The 22,452-nt window shown below is 39.4% G+C and overlaps 2 protein-coding genes across 2 annotated transcripts in view; both read right to left on the bottom strand.

Annotated features, from left to right (window-relative positions):
• gab2 (GRB2-associated binding protein 2) overlaps window positions 1-16,932 on the bottom strand; it is a 47,295-nt gene extending 30,363 nt beyond the window's left edge. The window contains exon 1 of the mRNA XM_037678307.1: window positions 16,861-16,932. Within this exon, the coding sequence (XP_037534235.1) occupies window positions 16,861-16,932 (72 nt within the window). The remainder of the gene's footprint in view (window positions 1-16,860) is intronic.
• Window positions 16,933-18,739: 1,807 nt separating this feature from the next.
• Window positions 18,740-22,452, bottom strand: part of LOC119410970 (probable asparagine--tRNA ligase, mitochondrial) — a 23,605-nt gene continuing 19,892 nt past the window's right edge. Inside the window, exons 2-8 of the mRNA XM_037677889.1 lie at window positions 21,997-22,095; window positions 21,838-21,875; window positions 20,926-20,992; window positions 20,697-20,834; window positions 19,919-20,016; window positions 19,042-19,068; window positions 18,740-18,947 (exon numbers count right to left, since the gene is read on the bottom strand). Coding sequence (XP_037533817.1) covers window positions 18,803-18,947; window positions 19,042-19,068; window positions 19,919-20,016; window positions 20,697-20,834; window positions 20,926-20,992; window positions 21,838-21,875; window positions 21,997-22,095 — 612 coding nt within the window. The 3' untranslated portion in view covers window positions 18,740-18,802. The remainder of the gene's footprint in view (window positions 18,948-19,041; window positions 19,069-19,918; window positions 20,017-20,696; window positions 20,835-20,925; window positions 20,993-21,837; window positions 21,876-21,996; window positions 22,096-22,452) is intronic.

Below are 22,452 nucleotides of genomic sequence, written 5' to 3'. Positions count from 1 at the left end.
TAATAGATTGTATGTATGTAGATGAAATGTAGATGTATGTAGATGATAATAGATTGTATGCATGTATATGAAATGTAGATGTATGTAGATAATAGACTGTATGTACGTAGATGATTTGTAGATGTAGATAATCACAAACACAAATGGACAGAATAGACATCACTTCAAAGTTGACAAGACTATCCCTTTAAGATAAAATTCATCTTCTTATGTTCTTGTTATAATAGTCTAAATTCAAGATGTAAAAAAAAGGTTTGCCTGAGCACTCAAAGAAAACGAGCAGCCATTCACATTTTTTATCTCTGCATAAGCAGTTTTGTCTCTTTAGTCCCATTCAATCTTCCCATAGAGATGTGATATAATTGTTTTCCAGTTCATTGGTCCTGAACTCAGAGCAGCCAGTTACAGAGAGACAACAGTGGAGCACAAAAGGACAACATGTCTGCATCTATTTTAGACGACTGGAAGGAAAACATCCAGTAACAAAAACCATAGAAAACAATCTTCTGAGTGAGTTGGTTTCTAAAAATAAGATCAGAACGAGTTCATCTGGCCAGATTCTTTTGTTTGTTCTGATGTTGATAAGCACAAATATTGTTTTTCTATTTTTGTCAGAATGCAAAACAGTAAATCTGTGGGGGAAAACTAAAGTCAAATGAGCTTTCCTTTCACTAAAATAAAAATACTGCAATTGTTGAGGGCCTGTAGTTCTTCAAGATTTAAATATAAATTTGAATTAAAAGCCTAGCATTCCTTGAAGGAATGATTATCACCAGCTGCCATTTATGTCTGAGATTTAACTTAAATCGTATGATGAGATATTTTGGTCAAAACAACTTTACAAATGATTTTATTTGATATTGTGAGTTATGTCGGTGTGGCGAGAATGTGTTGAGGATAATGCTCAGCTACTATCACACCATGTTCATCCAATGATTACTTGCTGAGCGTTTTATTAAAATTAAAACCCACCCACTGGTTCATGGGACATTTTGGTAAAACTAGAGACAAACACACAAGTAAAAGCTTTGCCCTCTCCTACTGAAGGCGAGAGGCAATAAAGATAAATACAGTGTGAATAAGCCACAGTAATGAGAATGTAACAGTCACATGCACCGAGTTTATTACTCTTCCACCTCAATAACGAAGCCTAATCAACTTAGTCGTGACCTAAACAATTAACTAAATGTGAGTCTTTTACAGACAGGGAGATGTGTGTTTAGTAGTAGGCTGTGTCAACAGGCAGTATGATAGGAATCAGTCAGCACGTCTTTAAATGTCTACGAGCAAACAGTCAAGTTAAACAACTATGTTATTCCAGCTAAAGAGTACAGCAGTTTTGTTTACCTGTGTTCCCATTAAAGCAAAGGGGGAGGAGTCAGCAGGATGCTGTCTTTGACTCCTCCCGTCCTGGATTACCTGCTGCTGCTGCAACACAGCTGCACAAACACTGGCACTGGAGAGTTGTGGCAGAGCCAAGCAACCACTTCATGTGTACATTATTCCCTCTATGGATGACTTTTGTTGCCTAAATTATTTAGATCCTTCGATCTTCTACATTTCAGAATGACATCCAGTTTAATTTCAGCTACGACGCATGAGCGCTGATGCTCATCCATTACGGTTAAGGCTCATGATATATAGAAATGTTATTGTTTTGGCTATGTCAATTTGTATGATATGAATATTGCAAAGGACTGCTTGGATTACAATAAATCATGAGCGGTTATATTTCATGTTATAAATGTCAGTAATATGTTTGGTCTATCTGATGGACTGCTTTTGATGCACTCAGTTTAGATGATTGCAGATGCAATCTAGTTTCTTTTCCATTTCCACAAAGTTACTAAATGGAAACATTAAAAGATGAACGTGTTCTCATCTCATTTGGTGCCTAAATAAAACAAAGTTATCTTTACAGAAAGCTCCTTTGAGCAACAGAACAGCAGTGAAGATGGCTTTACAATGCATAATTAAAGCTGTTAGAATGGACACCACTGAATGAATGAATGCGAAAACACTTCAGACTTGTGATTTTGGTAAATGCGGTAATAAGTGAAAATGCTGGCTGGATAGACAAAGGCAAGTTTTATACAACCCCAATCAATAGTGGGTCAGAAACAGACGAGTAAAACTGAAAATATAAATCTGTTACATTTAATAAATGCTGACTGGTTTTCCATACAGTGCAAAAATAAATAAATTTAAATGACATTTCAACATTTTTCAAGCTTTGACGTGTGGGAAATACATAAAAAGAGGAGCTGGATACAGCACAAAATGTATCTGTGCTCTCTTCTATGTGCCGTACAGGTGCCATGTATCTGTGTTTAACTGCCAGCAACAGTTTATTGAGCTAAGATAAACTGAAGTTAAATAGTTCCCACAGAGTTTTACATCTGCTTTGAATGAGACATTAACCAGACAGCAGTCACAATCCAAGTTTATAACAAACCTTTTCTGTAGCGTTAAATGGGAAAATGTAAAGTGCAAACAAAACTGTGTTAGTGTTCATCTTCAGCAGCTCCACGCATCACTTTTCGGGAGACGTAGAATCTCCCAGTTTAAAGCCAGCTTCGCTCCTCACTTGCACCCAGCAAACTAAACACAGAGATGATAAACAGAGACTCAAGCAGTGGACTGCAGGGTTTTATATCCAACAGATGCATACGAACACATCTGCAACTTGCTTAGATTGACAAAAAAGTCAAAACGCTGACCGAAGATTGGGAGTTGCAATACCTGACACATACACACACAAATACCAAAATCTGATTAGGAGACCCTCAGGAGAGCTCCTCATCAGATGCCCAAATCACCTCTGCGGACCCCTTTTGATGTTCGATGTGAAGAAACAGCAGCACTACCCTGAGCTGGCACTACTGAGCTCCTCACCTTATGAGGCTGAGCGGGGCCATCCTACATGGGAAGCTCATTTAAACACACTTTGCAAGATCTCGTTCTTTTTGTCATGTTCAACGCCTCATTTCCATAGGTAAAGGCTGTAATGTATATATATTTTTTTATTTCATCTGTTCCCTCTTCAAGTCCCAAGACTTTTCTGTTCCCTCTCCTCTTCTTCTTCACGCTTGTTCTTGTTCTAGAATTGTGCATCTCAAAGTGGCTGCATGTTGGAGTGGCTCTTTTACATTCATTTAGAGATTTGGCTTTTGAAAACTTTAACTCCTCTTTTTTCTGGATGCATATCGCTTTTGTTCGGATGATTACTTCCTCTGGTATTGGATGCTGTGCAGCTGGAAAGATTTTACTGAAGGCTTTATTGCTTGTGGACATTTGTTATGATGTGTAAACAACAAGGTTGTTTGTACAACTGGGAACTGCTGATTAACATCTCAAATATTACCTCAAATATAGACCCAAATCCCAAATGAGTTGAAAAGGAGGTGCCGTGGATGCATTCTCGTCTACCTAGAGTTGGTGCTTGAGTGCCTGACCGCCAAAACCTTGGAGGTAGTGGGAAACGTGGTTCGTGACAGCAGGAGGACCGAGATCATCACCCGGTATCTGCAGTTACGTTTGTGGCAACGAGGAGCTCTGCAGGCTGCTGGGAGACTTGGAGGAGTTTTGCCTGACATTCAAGCAGTCCTGTGGCCCAAGAGGACCGAGAAGTCTGCTGGGTCTGGGTGGCTAGATTGGCATCTGCAACCAGTTTCTTCAGATCCACTGAGGGACGGACTGCTACAAGATAGCAAAAGTACTTTCTGCACCAAAACAGACTGGAGCAACACCCTCATTACTCTGAAAAAGGCCTTGATCCATCAGTCCATCTCCTGCTCCATCCTACCCTCACTTGTGATTAAAAAAAAAGATACTTGAACTCCTTGCCCTAAGGTCCAGATTTCAAATTTGTTAAAAATGAACGTGGAAGGTTTAACATGGACAAAGTCCTCTCGAAAGAAAGTGTCAAAAATACTTATTTTGAATGTTTACAATTTGTGAACAACCTGATAGTTCCAAAAAAGTTAAATCTGGTCCTCTGGACATTAAAAAAAAAAACTAAACAAAACAAAAAAATTGTAGAAACGTTTCATCTTTCATTTCTATTATTTTTTTGTTTTGTTTTGTTGAATGTCCCAAGGACCAGAGTAAACTTTTTTGGATTTTTCTACCTGGATTAGTGAGCATGCATCAGGATAACCTGATAGCTCATATTATCCTCAGAAGCAAGACATGAGCTTTAAAACTCATTTGCTGAAAAAAAAAAAAAAAAAAAAAAAACTTGAGCTTTTCACCAGGCTATAGCAAACCATTCCTTAGACCCATATGTGACGTCATCTTCTGACTGCAATGGGGAGTTCTATCCAACAGGTGTGACGATGAATGAGGACCTTGTTGGAAGTGACAGTCCTTTTGCAGTTATTGCTTAAGGGCAACGATCTGCAAAATCTGCTGCACATCATGAAAACAGCCTCTAAAAAGCCCTCGGCAGATATAATAAGCCTCAATTTGCAGCTGAACAGTTCCATTATTAGGAAAAAAAAAAAAAAGAGTAATCTCTCACCATGTCTCCATTTCAGCAGAAGGCTGGTCTTTTTGAGCACGAGCCCACTCTGACAGTTTAACTAACGGAAGGCATTATCTTCCATCAGAACTCTTTGTCTTACTTCCCCTGCCTCTGCCATCACCGCCGGCTCATAAACGAGTGCGTAAGAAAGTCGTGCTGCATGCATCTTCTGTTTATTTTTATATGCCTGCAAGGTAGCTTTAAATGCATAAGACAGAAAAAATTAAAAACATTTAAAAGTTATATAAAAAGCAGAAACATTTTCATATTAAGGCCCAAGTTTTCCTTTAAGGAATGCATTTCCCCTGAAAGCTTTCACACCTGAATTTTCACAAAAGGAATGGGAACTGTTTTGGTCAAACCCTGAAAACAGCATTATTGACAATTTCAAGCAACATCACATGATATCATACTTGGAGTATGTGTTGTGAGTGATTCTCAGCTACTACCACAGCAAATTTTAATTCAATATATTTAAGTTTGACTAAGTTATAGCCATCTTTGTATTGGCTAATGTTGAATAATGTGCAACCATTTAAATGAAACGGACACCAAAGGTTTATCAATTGTAAATGTACAACTAGTGATTAGTCTGTCAGAGTTTCAAAACAATATATCTAGTGGTTGATTAGATATTTTGCTAACAGAAATGGAGAGTTGACTAGAGTTAGCGCCAAAGCTTTAAGAGGAACTACTGTGTAATGTCTTGTGCTTGGCATTTGTGTTGGGAATGACTCCGAGCTGCTGCCACACCAAATTTTAGCTCGGTCAAATGTCACATGATGGAACTAAAGATATTTTTTTATCTAAGGTCACTTGGCTGTGGCAGCCATCTTGAATTGGTACAGATCCTAAAGTTAATCAGTCATAGAAGTATATCAAATAATTTCAGTATTTTTCCTAGATCAGTTCTCTTGGTGGGGTGCTCGTCGCATTTTATTTTTATTGAGGGGCGGGGGGAGGTGTCACGCCTGTGTTGCCCTCTGCCTGCTAGCTTAGCGCTATGTTGCTGCCTGTTTTTATCGACGACAGGGTGTGGGAGGGACACGGAACAAAGTCACGTCTGTGTTGCCCGCCCACTAGCATAGCGCTATGTTGCTACCGGATTTTATTGATGGGGGGCTAGGGAAATGCAGAGCGGTACGTCAGTAGCATTTTTGCTAGCATGGTTGTATTGCGTCCCGCGCTACATCAGTACCGATAGTTGTCGATGGGGGTCAGTAGGCAGGGCACATACACACACACACACACACAACAAATTTTTTTCTCAGGTGAAACACACAAATCAAGATTTTTGCAATATAGAATAAAATGTCGAACAAAAAGTGATGAGAGGAAATATTTACACTAACTAGGTCATCATGAATGTAGACATAAACCAGTGTGTGGTGGATGTGCATGGTTTATATTATTTTTATGATTAAAAAAAGAACTTTTATATCCGAGCACCTGGAACAAAAACGGGACGTCTCCATCCATTTTCTACACATGAAATAAAACAAAACATGGCGTACGTCTTGGGAGACGTCACACGGGTGCACAAGGTCACAAGATAATCTTTGCCTCACTCAAGAAAATATTAAATTACAATTTCTGTTCATATGATCAGTTTTAGCTTGAAATCTAAATTTACACACTAGCAGCATTACGCACGTTTTATTTTTAGCTGAACTCCTAAATTCTAGTTCCTTCATCATAATGACTCATCAGTGTCTGGAGGGCAGATTTACTAAGAATTTCTGTCTGTCACTTTGGTGCATTTTTGCAACAGTTTTGTTTTATTTATTAACAGCTTTAAACTATATGTGGTAGACTGTTTCATTACTGCCTGCTGCATGCGAGCTATTGCAATATTGCATTAAATTGTGCATGATGAAGATTTGACCAAAACTCTTAGTCTAAAACATCAAAGTTCATGCTCAATAATCAAGATAAAAAAAAATTCAACAAAGTTCAGTCAGGTCATCTGGACTGTTCCTTTTTTTTTTTTGTTGAGACATTTCGTCTTTCATCCAAAGGTCTTCATCAGTCCGAGGAGCCACAACAAACTCAGTCCCACAAGCAGCACACTCGCACAGTGGGCCAACCAGTTTGCCGGTGATAAGATGGGTTTCTGGGGCCCATACTCTCCCCCGTCGTATCCTCTGAGTCAACCATATCCAAAGTGATTCAAAATGATGAAGGACGAAACGTCTCAACAAAAAAAGAAACCGTCCAGATGACCTGACTGACCTTTGTTGGACTTTTTTTATTTGTATTATTGAGCATGAACTTGGATGTTCTGAACCACTTTGGCTATGGCTGCCTCAGAGGAGTCGACAGGGCCCCAGAAACCATTTTATCACCATCAAACTGGTTGGCCCACTATGCGAGTGTGCTGTTTGTGGGACTGAGTTTGTTGTGGCTCCTCGGACGATGAAGTTCTTTGGATGAAGGACGAAACTTTTCAACCAAAAAAAGAGATTGTCTAGATGAATCAGAATCAGCTTTATTGTCATTGCACCGACCGAAGCACAACAAAATTACATTTCAGTAGAGCCCATCAGAGTAAAACATAAACAGACATGGGGGGACGGAGGTGTCTGAGGCCGCGGCCCCGTGGGAGGTGCAGCCTTTTTCATTTAGATAGGAAAAAAGAAACATAGGGGGAGGGGGGGGGGGTAAAAAAATAATCATCTCTCACACTGTGTCCCGTCTAGGACACCGTTTGAAAATTGCAAAAACCCTGACTGAACTTTGTTGGGTCTTAGTCTAAAACTTTGGCATGAAGAGTGACGAGTGATATGCACTCCTTCAAGAAATACAAGGCCTTTCATAATTGAAATGAGGAGGTTGCATTTGTTATAACCAGCAAATTTACCGGTAGTTACGAACTGCCTGTGAAGATAAATCTGGACATAAACGTAAACATAAAAAGAAGAGGGAAAAAAATGCACCAATTTGCTTCAAACACTGGTCTAAAAAATATATATATATTTTTTTTTAAATGCTTTGTCAAGTTTAAAATCAATTCAAATTCTAACCTTTTACTTACTGAGGTTTAATGATTAAGAACAAAACATTGTTTCTTTTCCCCATCATATTAGTCTTCTTAATAACTTCTTCCCCAAAGTACAGATAAGCATTTGTGCTTAAAGCTATTTTTTAACAGACTACTGCAACCACAACCACAATGTACTTTGCTGATACATTTCCAACAAACTGTTGAAGCAGGGGGAAATTGTTATGTGTGAAAATGAAACTCATCATTTCAGTCTGTTTTTTTAGGCCCATTAGGTGTTAGCATTACAACAAGCATTACACAGTGGAAATGTCTATTAATCTGACAGCCATAATCATGCTTTCAGGAACCAATTTTGACAGTAAAGCTATTTTTTAATGCAAACACCTCTTACGCTAAATATGATAGCTGTGATTTTTGTTCTATGAAAACTTGTGTATTTGTATTTATCTAAACACTACTACTTTTCTTATTAGATTAGTTTCACACCTCCACAAACTTAAAAAAAAAAAACACCCACACATCATCACAGTGTGACAAACTTGGAAAAATAGTCTAAACAAACAAGAAAAGTAACGTCACACCATCAGAATCCATTTACAGCAAGTGGTTTTGATAACATCACCTACAAATACACAGTCTCCCACACACCAAAGCAACAACATCCCACATTCGCACGTCAGATTTACAACCATTTTTAAAAAGTTACAAGAACATTTGTCAGTATTTTATTAGTAAATATTTAAATGTGATGGGACTTTGTTATGTGATGCTGAGTTAAAGGTCAATAAACTGTACAAAGTTCTTGATTTCTTCATAAGAAAGCAGAACGTATCAACAGATGAACACGATGAACAAACGGCTCAAGCGCAGTAACTGAAGTCAGCTGGTGTGATTATTTTTGGTGCTGATGGTCATGAAGTGACACTAGCAGCAGTTTAGTGCAGGTGTATGAATAAATCGGTTTGAACTGTGGCTGTGACTAGATGATTAAGGTTGCAATGGTTTATTCTAAGCTTTATTCATTCTAGTTTTGGTGCTATTTTTCCACATTTTCTTCTGGACATTTTAAATGGCAGAAGCTAGTGGGATAGAACTGGAACAACTTCAGAACCAAGACATAAACAAACAAAAAAAGGGAATCATGTTCTAGGAGAGTACAGAGCAGGGAGGGTCCAATCCTGAACCTTGAGGGTTGTTATCCTGTGCATTTAACATGTTGCTCTGTTTCAACACTCCTGGTTTGAATGAATGCATGAGCCATCGCTGGTATAGCGGCATTAGGCTAATAGGGGATATGGAAAGTGCTCTAAAGAGTCAAAAGACAATCCCTCACCCTACATTTATTCTGATCAACACACAGTGCCTTCATAACAACAGCTATATTTAAGGTTTTGTTCAAATACCAGAATGTTGTTCTCATTGAATGACAGAGATAGGGCTGATAGAGCCACAACCTAATCAGGAGATCAATGGGTTAGGTAGACTGTTGGACCTTGACAGAGACTTGGTGATTGAAAAAGTGACAAGAAAATGACTCGAGTGGCGAAAATGTTTTTTTTTTTTTTAAATTATGCAACACTGATGACTCCAGACATTCAGCTTTGTCCAACGACTCTTAATTATGTAAAGAGATTCCTGAACAACACTTATGTTCATTTATGATTTACTGTGGGAATAGTACACAGGCAACAAAGAATCAGGCCAGAGACATTCAGTCTGACCATGACTGAGTTTAATCAATGTAATCCTGGAAAAATTCCCCGTTCATATCAATATAATTCTAGCTTAAAATAAAATAGAAGCTTTGGTTACTTCATTTGGAAACTGAGGTAACAATGCCTGAATGACAACTGTTTCTACTTTAGACAGCATGGGGTGTTGAACACATCTGTACAATTGCTTAAAGACCATTGCAGACTAATGAGACATTACTTTGATTACAGGAGTGCTAGCAAACAATTTCACCAATTGGGAAAACTTGTCCGTCTAAACGCTTTGAATTCAAGAAATAATAGTTTTACCAATGTGCTGGTTATTTGTTGCACATCGTTTAGGAAGCACTTTATGCAACAGCCTAAACTTGCCAAACTTGGAAGTAAAGAAAAATGTGCAGACTCCTGGCAACGCACACCAGTTTCCCCTATCGTTATCCAAGGAGGGCGCCCCGCCCTGTCAAATGAAGCAAGCGCCCAACCTACCGAGGTGTCCTAAGCTAGCAATGTGCATAATACAAACGCACTAGCTAATACACAACAGACGTAACGCTCCGCTTCGGTCACACATCTTACAACTTTCCCTCGCCCCCACCCCACGTCGACAACTGCCGGCACTAACGTAGTGCTAAGCTAACGCGTAACACAACTGTCCACCCCCCCCCCCCCCCCCCCCCCAAAGAGACGAAGAGACCCCAAAGAGATTAGCGTCCTGTCAAGGCAAGTGACCTAGGGGAAACACTGCACACCCTACATGGGAGTGCATTAAGTCAATTAAGGGGCGGCAGCAGAAAAGGTGTCCAACATTGAACTGACGAATGTCTTGAAAAATCTATTTCAGATGTGTTAATACTCAAGAGTGGATGCTGTTCAGTGTGTTTTTCTACTAGTTTCTTTATAGGATGTGCGTGGGCTGTATCTGTACAAACAATGGCTCCTTGGGGACAACATTTAACATTTACCTTACATTGTTTTTGGCTCATTTTTATTGTTGGCTCCTGACACATGAAGCCACTATAGTGTTAAAGTGCTTTTTATCACCTTCGCAAAAAAGCTAAACATTCTCACAGCTGGTCCAAATCACAAGACTGGGGAGAAAAGAATCACTAAGATCTAATTTCCTTCGGAATGGCACTAATTTAAGCTCAGCTGATCATAATCTAAAAAAACCGAAATGCTTTTAAATACTTGCATCCCAATTTGATTCATCTCCCTGTCATGAGACCTCTGTCACAACACTTCCTGAAGGTAACATCCAGAGGAAGTCTGGTAAATGCTATTGGTGCAATAATTAGGTTTTGGACCAAAAGCACATGAGCTAAGCTTAAACAATTGGTAAAAATAGGACCGGATATAATGACAACATTTGAAAAAAGGCCACCATTGAATTTTGCTAAGCTAAAATAACACAAAGGACAGACATGATCAAGAGTGGAAAACCAGATGTATGACACAAAATTGAAAATTTATAAGGCAAAGCTAAATTGCTTTTTCTCTCATGTGTCAAAACCAACTGATTAATCTAAATGGGGATACTGATCAATATTTAAGTACCGGTACATTGCTAGCAAAAATCTGTAAAAAGCAAGCAAGAGACCGACAATGACAGTAATTGTAGGTTTTCATCCTTATTTCAACTACAAGGACTCATTTAAGTGAAAACATCTGTCAATAATAACTTTGATACTCCTGGTCACATCAAGCCAATCCAGTTTTTTAGCTTGAAGGCCACAGTTGACATGGAACAAGCAAAATGTCTGTGTGAATGTCGGGTGTCTGTCAAAGCAGGAACTGGGAGGCGTTGAAAGCTGACCTCTGAGGGCAAGGACTTCCCAAAGCCCCTCTGCAAAACAACAACAGAACCAGCAGCTGATGGTGGGACAGAGGACACGTCTGCTGCTTTGCCTACGTGTCTTCCTCTTTAATACCATCCACAAGGACAATATAGTAAAACGCTGTGAAACTGTCGGCAGGTTACAAAACCAAAAAAAGGAGCAGCAAATATTACCTTGCCGATATGATCTGTCTGGAATGTGGCAGAGCCGTAGCGTATTTGAACAGACATGTTTGTGATCTGAGACAAAACAACTGACATGGGAGAGTTTAGTAAACAGCAGCTCGATCCTGACCTGAGAACAAGAATTGTTTACGAAATGACGTTGCCTGTGTAATTCATGACGTGTACTAATATGATTCATGCATGCATGCATGATTCATTCGGATGACTTTTTAGCATGCATAGGTCAACACTGACAGTTGCAAAGAGGTGTGTCTAGTTACAAAATGGATGGATGAGGGTATATAAATATACTGAACAAAAATATAAAGACAACACTTTTGTTTTGGCCCACATTTTTCATGAGCTGAACTCAAACGATCTAAGACTTTCTATGTACACAAAAGGCCTTTTTCTCTTAAATATTGTTCATAAATGTGTGCAAATCTGTGCTTGTGAGTACTTCTCCTTTGCCGGGATAATCCATCCAGCTCATAGGTGTAGAATATCAAGATATGGATTAGATGGCATGATTATTGCACAGGTATGCCTTAGGCTGGCCACAAAAAAAAAGCCACTCTAAAATGTGCAGTTTTATCACAGCACAATGCCAGGGATGAAAGTTTTGTGGGAAAGTGCAATTGGCATGCTGCAATATGAGGTGATGGTCGCAGATGAATGGCACAACAATAGCAATGGGCATCAGGATATCATCACAGTATCTCTGTGCATTCAAAATGTCATCAACTAAATGCACCAGTGATCGCCGTCTATAGCATATGCCTGTTCATACCATAACTGGAGTTAGTCACACACACAAACTTTTGTAAAAAGAAATAAAATATGGTTCCTACAGATTTGAATGAATTTTGCCTCAGTGCACATTAAATACATTCTCTGTCAACACCTGACAAAAAATAGGTGGTCTAGACCTGCTTTTAGGCCATTTGGTAACTAAATTGTCCCTAGGTGTGAGAGTGTGAATGTTTGTCTTGTTTGTCTCTATGTGGACCTGTGATGGACTTGCCACCTGTCCAGAGTGTAACCTCGCCTCTTGCACAGTGACAGCTGGATATGGGCACCAGCAACGTTTAACATAAATGTTCATTTGTCAGAATTTCATTAATCAAAGTGGATTACAGGACACTGTATAGGTGAGTTTTGCTTTGGTTTAACATTAGTTCTGATCATCTTGGGACATGCTTTGGTCACTGTGAGCTATAATGTGCTGTGTCAATCAGATGACAACAGTCTGAGCAGCATTATGCCACATTAGATTTGCCTAGTAAAACACAGTGCTGATGTTATTATGTTCACAGTACATCAGTGTAGAGCAGTATGCACTGTGGACAGGTTAAAATGGTCAGTTTTTGTTCTGACACTGAGTTCTCAGAAGTCACTAACCAGTGAGTGTACCTTTCAATCTCTTATGGCGCTTTGCCACTGAAACAACTCTCATCAGTTCTGTACCACACTGCACCAGTTAAGGGCCAGCCCATTGCTGGTACCCACCCCTACTCAGCCCGGTTTATGAGACCACCTTGTTCGTGATTCTTCTAACAGCAGGTTGCGACAGCAGCTGTTGATTGGCCAGTGGAGCTTTAAGTCACTGGATGACCTGCCCAGCAAAAATGCAAACTACATCTGAACTGCCCCTTTGTTAATTTGTTGCCATATGGTGCCACAAGAAGTTAGCACATACAGCGAAATAGAGATAATGGCACTGCATGGCTACACCCAGACCAATAAGTAGCAACAGGATAAGCTAAAAAAAAGTGAAATCCAATTATAGGGCAACTAAGTTGCCCAACGGGCAGCACAATTCCACAGATGTTAGCACAGGTCATTGTGCTCGAGCCACTCCGCCCAACTAACAATGGGCGGAGTGGCTCGAGCACAATGATACGTTACGATACCACCCACTTTGCATTGACGATCCGCCCACAGAGAGGGGAAACAAGTCACCGTGGCAAATCACCTTCACCTGAAAAGAACCAATAAGACTCCCATTGGAGACACACTTATCAATGGCAAAGTGGCTTAACTGTATATGGCACCCTTTAGGTAATTAAGCTATCAAGAGATAAGTACAACAATCTGGCCAAAATGGCTCTGAATTGGTTTAAAACAATATAGTTCAGTTGTCTGATAATTGTATTGTCATTTGAACAGAAACATCAGCAGACCGATTGTTGTTTAGCTGACAGCACACTGTGTGTCTATCTGCTTACATTGATTGCAGAACATTACGGGGTACAAAATTTACCAGCAAGTGTGAACAAAGGTGTCAAAGCTAACTACTTGCAGCCAAATAATCCAAAACACATATTAACTGCCCCTATTTGATCAGAAAGGTGGTTGTTTCGATGCAGCAGCTACTATTAAAGACTGTTAATGAAGCAGTCATGATGTAGCAGGCAGTTTGCTAACGGACATAAGTAAAGTGACCTCACATGAACCATGCAGGAGTTGCTGGGTTTGATTCGTCAGTTGTTTTCATGTTCCTTGTGCTTTTTCTGGCCATTGTTCAAAAAAAGCAATTAGGCCACTCCCACTAAAAAACACTGCTACCTCTGGAACATTAATCAGCTCCAAAGAAGAGATAAACCAAGAGATTTCTTTAAACCATGACTGATTTTCTAACGTTGTGTCAATCCAAGGTGCACGTGCAAATTAAACCACTGGTACACTTTGTCTGCAGTGGTGCTGTCACATGTTTTTTTTTTTTTTGGGGGGGGGGGGGGGATGCTGCAAGTTTATACTCATCATGTGTTTGTCTAGCAAATGGGATGCTGCAGTGAGTCACTGCTGAGACTGAATACCATTTGTAAACAATTGGAAAACATTTAACAAGAACTAGTCATGCACAGGGGTTTACAAAGTCAAACTTTGTGTTTTGTTTTCATGGTGAGTTGCGTGCAGGCCTTAGATGACAGTGGTTTGCTTTGCATATATTTTGCATATCAGACCTGCAGCGGTGGCAACCGGTTTCTTACTAACTGCATCAAACTTGTGGGCACTTTGGAAAACCATTTTCGGAAGTTCATTACATGTTTTCAATGCAACACCCAACCATTTCACTAAATACTGCTTGACAAACACCGGCATCATCTGAAGCCGGTGGATCCAAGGATAAAAACCTATTTTCATTGGAGTAAATAATCCCCAACAAGTATCACATTACAAACACTTATAGTATTTAACATTTACAGCTTTCCATCTCCTCCTACCAGTATAACAACTAATCAAACTTGATAGCACATTCCCAAACCTGACACACCTTTACCGTGAAATGCCTGAGCGTATAACAAAGCCACATCTAAAAATGTTCCAATACTTTACCTTAGGGACATCAGATGACAGTAATTCCTGTGAATAGGTATCTCCAATTGTCCATAGTCTGACTTTACGTGGAAGGAATTTCAGATGTACGAGTTATCACATTCACAAGTCTGCCTGCTCTGGACTCTATCTCATGACTCAGTTTTCTGTCTGACACAGAGTGCGAGGTTGTTTTCTAGTTATTTCACAGAGTGAAAAACAGGGTGAGAAGGGTCCAAGAGACGTGCTTTCTTGCCTACAGAACCTTTTTCCCCTCTCTAGTTGTTTATAAAGTTCTGTAACCAAGCATTTTTCCACCCTCCTCTGTACTATTGCAGCTGCTGATCCATACCAATCCGCATGGGTCTCTGTGTAAACACGGACCGGCTCCGAGTGGAAGACGATGTGGAAACGGCTGGATAAGGGAGGCTGCATTTGAAGACATTCAAGGATGGATTTCCAAATGAAACACAGAGATGACATCATGGCAAAGTCAGCTTGCAGGAACAAGAAGAGGCCTAGTAATGCAACACCATACATAAACAGTGGACAGCTGTATTTATAGGAGATTGTCTCATGAACCTATCTGCCTCCATAAATCCTATTATCTGATTTGTAGCCATTCTCCTGCCCATCACCCAACGGACAACCGCTTTGGCTTATATAGTGTTATTAATGTACACAAATGCTGTGCGATCGTCACCATCGTTGTGACATTAGTCCGCTTGGCTAAAATAAATATATCTTTTCCTTGATTAGACATTACCTCATTATAGCCAAATGACAGTTTGTAAATCCGTGAGCTTCTTATTACAAATAATAAAACAGCTGTCGGATATTATTCAGGCTTAACCTTATGTTTTCAGAAGACCTCCATAATGGGTGGCCTTCCATGTAAAACCAAGAAATATGATTTTAAGCTACATATTGTAAAATAATGAAGAAAAAACTTAACCTGCACAATATTTTTCGCAAAATTGATGGTCTCTGATTAAAAAAAAAGCTAAATTTGTGACTGGATGCTGACTACCACGTACGTTTGTTTACATACGAAGCAGCCAAAGTGACAGAAAATGGGTCAAATTGTAATTTACCGAACCAGCAGAAGTTCTGCTGTTTGTTTGAATGGCAGGCTGTCTTTACGGTGCTCCACCATCCTCAGTATTTATTCTTGACAGTTATCTTATTGCTCTTTTTCTTTCCTGTTTAGCACCACATTCACACTTATATTTCCACATAAACATCTTTGAGATAAGCCACCCTGAATAATCAGACCACCATTTTGTTTGTGGATGTCAAGGTCATGGTCATCGGGTCAATCGGGATAAAAAAAACACAACAAAAGTTAACCCAGTGCGCATAAACAAGTTAAAGGTTAGCATTTTACAGGGGCTTACGCAAGCGTTTTGTTTTTATTAATATCTTTAGGGTTAATTATAGGGTTGGTATTACTAGTAAATTATTTACAAAAAAAAAAAAAAGTAAAATTTTCATGTTTAAACACATTCGACAAACTTTTGTATTCAAATGTTTATGTACTATTTGGCATTCAATCAAACTGATTCACGTTTTCATATTTATCTAAAACAGAACTAGTTTATTCATTCATACTCATGTGTGGGTTGCTGTTTAATATACCGTATTATTTTACATTATTAGTGTTTGGCGTATATCTTAGATCTTTTAGCGTATTGGTTACCGCATATCTTATATATCTTATATATCGTATATGCTGTTTCTCTTTATACTTTAAATATTTTTGTTATTTTGGGGTGTAACTGGGACCTCGAATACACAATTTTGTTCCACCTCGTGCACCAGGTGATGCGAATGACAATAAAGAAACTTGAACTAAAAGAATGCTAAATTTACTGTGAATTTGAGACAGCATGTTATGTGGCAAGGTGCCCTCTTTGAACCCTTGTTGACCTCTGACCTCATCACTGGACACTAATTCTGCTCTATTTGTTTACCTTCACAAAGTACTGCCTGCCTCATGAAGGGTGGCTCCAGCTCTTTGTTTACATTGAGCACGGGCCGCATTTCAGACTTTTACTCAGTATATATATACAACTACAGGAGTAAACTCATTAACGGTACTATTTGATACAGTTAGGGACTCTTTTCTGTTTGAATATGAAGAACAGGTGTTCTTTCTGCAGGGGGCCTAGACAGGAGCCGTCTAGATGAAAGTGCACCTGCTGCACTGATCTGAGACACAGAACAACCGGGTTACACCTTCTCTTCTCCACCCCCACGCTGTCAAACTTTCTGAAGAAAAGCCAGACTTTCAACTACTCACATATCTCCTGAGCTTCTTCTCCGGCGGTGATTTCCTCAGCCAGCCTTGGAAGATGATTTCCCCGCCGCTCATGTTCGACCAGAGTCCTCTGCCTGCCGCTCCTCGCCGGAAATCAAGAGGTTTGTCAGCGGGAGGACATCTGCTCCACCACGGTGCTCTTCACGGGGCTGTTCGGCTGTCCCTGCTGAAGTCTGCGCCCCCCATTTGGACACCAGAGGAGTCAGGGAGCGGGTGGTGTCACCTGGTTCCGGAACACTTTGGACCGGACTCTTGTCAGAAGGTACCCACCACCCGGAGAACCGCCAACTGATGCGGGCTGAGGTTGTATCTCACTCTCCCGGAGTCCGCAGTTTGTTTTCCCAGCTCAGGCCACGCCCACCGCGCGCGCTCACAGGGATGGGCCGCTGAAATGAACCCCGCGCTAAATCAATTGAAGAGTAATAAATAATTAAAAAACATAAAAAAAGTGTCAATTTATTTGCATCTAATCACCTTTTTTCCACTCAATAGTTAAACTTTCTTTGATTTTAAAACATTTGACTTACTAAAAAAAAAAATAATAATAATATAAGCATTAAAAATGTCATACAGCAGAAAATATTTCTTATAATTAGGCGATGCATATTTTTTAAAGCACTTATGATGAACGGCGTTAAGTGCATCCCATTTAGTGATTGGTAGAAATGGAGAAAAGCACCATCTTGTGGAGAGGTGACTTACTTAAACGTCACATGTTAACAGAAAATAATTTAAAAAATCGGTTCCAATTAACCCTTACAGAAATGAACCTCTAATTTAGAAATCACGTGTTCACATGATGATAAATAGGGTATGTATAGCGCCCCAATCTTTTCATGCCAGCGTTTTTTCAGACCATGTGATTTTGACTGTCAAACCTTGACACGCTCTCGTCCAATATCGTGAAATCTCGCGAGATGTTGTAAAACTATGTTGTGGATGATGCTCGGCTACTACCACCCCAAACTTTAGCTCAGTGTCTGTGAAACTGTCTTGTAGCCATTTTTATGTTAGCAGTTGTGTCCATCTTAAACTTATCTCAGTCCCAAATTTACTGAGTTGTAGATTTACATACTGATTATTAATGTACAAACAGCATTAACTTGCAAAGACGTTGCACATTGTGCAACACTAAGTATGCTTTGGGGACAATGCTCAGCTACTACTACTGCACGTTCTAGCTTAATATAAAACTTGAATGTTCTTTTTGTGTTGGCTACTGTAACTAAGCTGTTGTGGCCATCTTGACTCCAGAATTAGCAGCAAATTATTACATTCTGAAAACTTTGATTAAAATCTATCTAGTGGTGCTTGAGAAATTTTGCTAACAGGGTTGATTGCAACAATTATTGCCCACAAAAATATTGCACATTGTGTAGTGCTTTATGTGTGGGATTGATACGTACCCCAGATTTGAGTGTAATTTATGTAAAATTGGCTGTTAAACCCATTTTTTTGCTTCTTAAATCAGTTTGCACTATCATAATGGGCATTTTGAATTTGATTGACTCCAAAAGTTCATCAGTAGTAGATGTGCACCCATTGATTACTTTCTGAAAGTTTTATTAAATCTGTCCAGCAGTTCATAATATATTGTGCTAATGCTACAGCCAAAGAAACACAAACATTGGCAAAAACAGTATCACCTTTGATAATGACATGTAACTTATGTGAAAAGAATAAAGTAAAAATCTTGCAGGAAAAAGGTGCTTAAATAAATAAAAATCATCATAATAAATATGCATTCCAATGTTTAAGATGGCAATAATTATGTTTTTTATTACAAATGCATAATGACATTTAAACACCAACAAACAGAAAAAAAAATCTAACATGAAAACATTTAATTTGATCTAGTAATCCATTGTTTGTTAAATACCAAAAACACTTTTATGGATGTATCCAAGAGGTTTTCAACTGCGTTTTATAAATCGCAAGAATAAGAAAATCTTGGGAAAGGAATCACGTCCTTTATGTTGTCGACACCCAGAATGCACTGCAAATATCGCTCAAATCCCAGTCCAAATCCACCATGAGGGACGGAGCCAAAACGCCTCAAATCCAAATACCTGCAAAGACAAAATAAGATTTTTTTTTTTCTTGCAAAAATACTGTTAAAGAAAATCTTTACTTTTAAATTTTGATAATAATCTATCATTTTACCAGCTGTAGGTTTCAGCCAATCCAGCACTAAAACAAACAAACAAACAGGTTTATGATGAAAACATTAACATCTGCATTAAAACATCATCTCTCTTAGTATTAGTAAACCACAAATGCAATATCCTGCTTTTTCTGCACGTGTATAATGGAGACAAAATTAAAATTGAAATTACACGTTTCCTTTCTCAGAATAAAAGCCAAATGAAATGTAATCATTGTTTATCTACATAAAACTGTTAAAAAATCAATTACTGTCTGGTTAACATCAACGTGTATACAAACAAATTAAGACGCATGCAATACAGGCTGTACAGTAAATCAAGTCAAGTCAAATTTTTGGCACAACTTATAATATTATTAAATTGGAACACACACTTAAAGGTCAACAGGATAATTTTAAACTCAATTCTGACACACACAGGGAGCCAGTGAAGGGAGGACAAAACTGGTGAAATGTGCTCAAACCTACAAGTTCCTGTTAAGAGCCGAGCTGCAGAAGTTTGGACGAGCTGGAGACGTGAACGGGAGAGCTGACTGACCCCAACTTAAAGTGTGTTACAGTAGTCCAGCCTGGTTGTAATGAAGGCATGGACCATTTTTTTCAAGGTCAGGTCTGGTCAACAGACTCAAGCTTAGCCATCGCCTTAATTGGAAGACTTTTTTTTTTTATAGAACAGAGTTCAATTGTTTATTAAACTTAAAGTCAGAGTCTAAAACCATCCCAAAATTTGGAACAGACTGCTTAAGATTTGGCTCAAGAGAGTCAAGGTTTACAGGAACAATATTTAAAAATGTCTAGAAATATGTTTTTTTTTAATTCTGCTAAGTAATGAGAAAACACACAGGAGTGATAGTACTGTTCTGTCTGCAGTCTTACTCTTGCAGCCGAGCACTCAGTAGATCCAGTCTCTCCTCTCTGAGTGAGCCCCCACAGAGCTCTCCAACTCCTGGCACAAGAAGATCCACTGCAGCTACCTGCACACAAACATCAGCTCGCGTGTGCAAATACATTCAGGGCCCCAACTGGCACCACACTATAGGAAGCGAGTGGGTAAATGTTTGTATTACAGTAGTCCCTCGCTACTTTGCGGCTCGTTTCTCGCGGACTCGCTCTATCGCGGTTTTTCAAAATAAGATCGGACATGACACACAATTGGCTGACTGATGGATGAGCTGCACGATCAGCGTGGAATTTTTATTTAAAATAAATTATTTTAAATGATTTAGCATCTGCTGCACATGTGTGCAGCCCACATTACGGGATAAGCTTCCTCCTGCAGCTGATTTCCATGCAGAGCGGAGAAGTGGGCGTGGCCAAGCGTGCTTGCAGGTAGCACAGTGCAGCTGAGGCAGAGCTGAGATCACAACATTCTGTGCTCTTATAGAGAGTTTACAGTTTAGAAATATTGTTTAGAATATTGCAAGAGTGTGGGAAGGGTTTAAAACGCCTTAACACATATGTGTCTATATATATATATATATATATATATATATATATATATATATATACACACACTAAAATAAACTACTACTACTTGTACTACTATCCCTACTTCGTGGTTTTTCACTTATCGCAGGGCTTCAGGGTACGGATCCACTGCGATAAACAAGGGACTACTGTACTCTGTGTTTTTACCAGTGTAGCCATGTCTTACTGTATTCTTTGGATGATCCTGGTTGTCTCTTGCATAGAAAGCCTTCAGGTCATAAGGATAATCAGTGACAAAGACTGGAAGGTTGCCACAATGTTTCACCACATACTTCTCATGTTCTGTCATAAGGTCACATCCCCACTACAAACCAGAGCAGAGCAGAATGAAGAGGACAACTTAACAGGAAGATATTAGGTTTATTCTATTATAAAATAAAAGAAAGTCAACTCACGTTTGTAGGGAAGGCAAAATTCTCCGAGCTGCGGTTTAGGATGTCTATGGCCTCGCTATAGGTAATCCTTAAAGAAAGCAGTTTCACACATTCAATACCTTGAACTGGACTTGATTAGGCCTGTCACGATAACAAATTTTGCTGGGCGACTGTCTCAGAAATTATTGCGATAAACAATAATATTGTTTGAAATTCGACAATAATTAGTAATTCCTGTCAAAACCAAAAATAAATGTTTAATTTGTTTTGCGTGTAGTACCTTTTTTGAGCACCGGATGGCAGTATGAGACTGTTTGAACCGAAGGATGGATAGTGAGGGAGCGAGCAGCGTGTTTCTTTAAGAAAAATGTGAGGGAAGCCCCTTGACGTGACATGGGCGGTCTCTTTTCAGTTCTCAAAATGGCGGACGCTCAGTGTGGTTTGAGCTCTTTAGCATAGCATTTTTCACGCAAAGCTTTTAATAAAAAATCAGTAAACAAGTTCTCAGATTCATTTTGCAGAGAAAAACTTTTTACACAAAGGCACGGGTTTCAGACGTGAATTTTGGAGCTTCGACAAGACGGAGTTTTTTTTTTCCCAGGTTTGGCTTGTTAGCTTAGCTCATGGCTTAGCTTCTCAGCTTAGCGGCTTTTAGCAATCCAAAAACGTGATTTTGGACAGTTAAAATGGATTTTAAAGAGACAAGAGAAAGGGAGGGGTCAGTGAAGAGCATTGGAGTTGAGCTTTTTGTCATCTACTGTATTCCGTTGAAAGAGAGAGACACGAAGAAACTATAAAGCCGATAAATGAAAATGAGGTCGATAATTTTCATTTACCATGCGATTAATTGATTTATTGTTTCTCATGACAGGCCTAGACTTGATCATTCCTACGAATTGTTTTTAAAACGTTTAGAACAGCAACAACACTCACACGGGGAAGCTCTTCTTCAGCATAGCATCTACAGTGTCCTGAAAATTAATGAATGCAGGAGGAACAAACAAAGCTTAGATGAAGTTCTAAGGAAGTACAATAAAGTTGTGGCTGCTTTAAGGAGGCAGGTTATGTAGCCAAACATCCTTCAGAACTCACTCTGTGCCCTGGAGTCACATGACAATGAAACAAATCTACGTCCTCCGCAGAGTGAGCCAACACATGCTCAGTGGCAGATCTGAACATGTCCTCCATGACCTAAAGAACACACCGAGATTATTATTAAAACTGTCCCATACAATTATGAATAAAGGAGAAACGTTAAAACGTATATGGGATTTTGTTCAGTCTATAATAACTTCTTAGTGGATGGTGGACAGGACAGCCCCCAGAAACCATCTCATCACCAGCAAACTGGTTGGTCCACTAAAGGAGTGTACTGCCTAGTGGGGAAACAGTTTACTTGGGGCTCCTCAGACTGATGAAGCCCTCTGGATAGAGGGCGAAATGTCCATCCATCCATTATCTTTTACCCACTTCTTCCATTTTGGGTCACGGGGGTCGCCGGTGCCCATGTCCAGCAATCACTGTGCGAGGGGCGGGGGACACCCTGGT

Source organism: Nematolebias whitei, chromosome 6, assembly GCF_014905685.2.
Source record: "Nematolebias whitei isolate Nwh7 chromosome 6, NemWhi1, whole genome shotgun sequence".
Taxonomy (NCBI): Eukaryota; Metazoa; Chordata; class Actinopteri; order Cyprinodontiformes; family Rivulidae; genus Nematolebias; species Nematolebias whitei.
The sequence above is the reverse complement of the archived record's forward strand: the minus strand, read 5'-3'. Positions and strand labels throughout refer to the sequence as shown.